Below are 1,973 nucleotides of genomic sequence, written 5' to 3'. Positions count from 1 at the left end.
ATTTACAACACAGAAGGGTTTATATCATTGAACCATAAAAAAGAACAAATTCAAATTAATCATTCTGAAGTATTTTTTACTTTGAACTTTAAAAATAATATGCAATATTACATCATTAAGTCACAAAACCTAAATACGTTATTCACTGCATATGTGTTGACATAAATTGCATACACCTCCAATCTCCGACTTATACTTAAATACTTAGAGGTATGAGAAAAACATACTTAAATACTTAGAGGAATGAGAAAAACATACTGTCCTCCTTTGCATGAAATGTCAAATGACTTATGACAAAATTCTAATTTTTCTCCAAATTATCAAATAAATCAGTAGCAGTATCGGAAGATTTAGAAATATGCAACAAGGGATATAATAGTGCCTCTATGAAAGAGAGTAAATCAATAAAATTCCCAAGAGTTGGAAAAGTTTAACTTAAGAAACCTTTGACCAGGAAGCAGCAAAGAAACTAGGCTACTTCCTTGTTTGCCTTGTATATAAACAAGTGAGGAGAACTGATGCAGCAGAGACACCCACAAACAGAAATAGTTCAGGTTGAAGATTTTTGTGGCTGCATTAACTTTTTTTTCCCTCTATGTGTGTATGGCTGAAGTCACCAATCAGCCAACAGGACAGGCCAGTGACACAGATGATGGCATCATTCAGTCACCTGGTGGCCAAGACTGTGGCGCAGCCACTGGCCAGAAAACCACTGGGCAACTTTTTGTCATCTTAAGAGAGCTAGAAGCCAAACTTAGAGACACTCAGAAAGAAATGGAGGTCCTGAAGTCACAGGTTCAAGGTAAGAGCAGCAGGTTTGGAATTTCTTCACCTGTAAATTTTATCATATAGAGATTTAATGAACTTCATAATGAACATTTTTTTCTGTTTTTCCTTAAGGCAACAAGGTAGCATTTGGTGCATCCATAAGTGTAGGTGGAAATATTGGACCTTTTAATACCCACACCATACTGGTCTACAAAAAGGTCTACGTGAACACAGGATCATTCAACCAGGGAACAGGTAAACTTATCATAGCACGTAAACCACGTTTTACTGTGGTTGTGAATTAAATTAATGTGTATAAATACTGTTGAGAGTTTGGCATAAAGTTTTATACTTAACATATTATAGACTGACATATTATTGTCTGTCACGTAGAACAGTGAGATTATGTTAAGGAGGACCTACATGCAGACCAGGCTTAACGCTGGCGTTTACAAATGGGGTCCAACCGACCCCACACACGTAAAACTTGTATCATTTGCCACAGTCCTCCACGTTTGGCTCACTCCTTACACGCACAAGGGTTAAGATACAACTTTTACCATAAAAAAAAGAACAAATTCAAATTAATCATTTTGAAGTATTTTTTACTTTAAACCTTTAAAATAATATGCAATATTACATCATCATTAAGTCACAAAACCTAAATGCGTTATTCACTGCATATGTGTTGACATAAATTGCATACACCTCCAATCTCCGACTTAGACTTAAATACTTAGAGGTTTTTTATAATGGCGGGCAGAGCCATTAAGGTCACCATAAACAACTCTTTGATCATCCACAGGTATTTTCACAGCTCCTGTCAGAGGAGTCTATTACTTCAGCTTCTCTGGACATAATCATTCATCTAAATCAATGGGCCTGCATCTGATGAAGAATGGAGAGCAGATGGTCAGTGTCGTCAATCATGTTGCTGGAAATCGTTTTGAGACAGCAACCAATGGGATGACGCTGCAGCTTGAAGTTGGAGACCAGGTTTACATGAGACTGCGTGAAAACACCTGGATTTTTGACAATTCGAATGATCATAGCACATTTGTTGGCCATTTATTATTCCCTCTGTAAAAGTTGTGAACAAGTAACACCTTTGTATAAAATCTAAATGGATGAAAGTGAAGACAAAAAATAATTGCTTCATTTCAGTTGTAATGTTTAGTAAAAATACTTCTTGTTCAAGGTATATT

The 1,973-nt window shown here is 36.1% G+C and overlaps 1 protein-coding gene across 1 annotated transcript; it reads left to right on the top strand.

The window, feature by feature from the left end:
• The first annotated feature begins 603 nt into the window (after nt 1–603).
• On the top strand, nt 604–1,965 carry LOC106962198 (complement C1q-like protein 2). The gene is made up of 3 exons (XM_015056449.1): nt 604–802; nt 901–1,023; nt 1,574–1,965. The coding sequence occupies exons 1-3, from the start codon at nt 604–606 to the stop codon at nt 1,852–1,854; spliced, it is 603 nt and encodes a 200-aa protein (XP_014911935.1). The 3' UTR covers nt 1,855–1,965.
• Nucleotides 1,966–1,973: the final 8 nt, after the last annotated feature.

This window comes from Poecilia latipinna, unplaced genomic scaffold (genome assembly GCF_001443285.1).
Source record: "Poecilia latipinna isolate Pla-1442-1.1 unplaced genomic scaffold, P_latipinna-1.0 Scaffold1385, whole genome shotgun sequence".
Taxonomy (NCBI): domain Eukaryota; kingdom Metazoa; phylum Chordata; class Actinopteri; order Cyprinodontiformes; family Poeciliidae; genus Poecilia; species Poecilia latipinna.
This window is presented reverse-complemented; position numbering and strand designations above follow the sequence as displayed.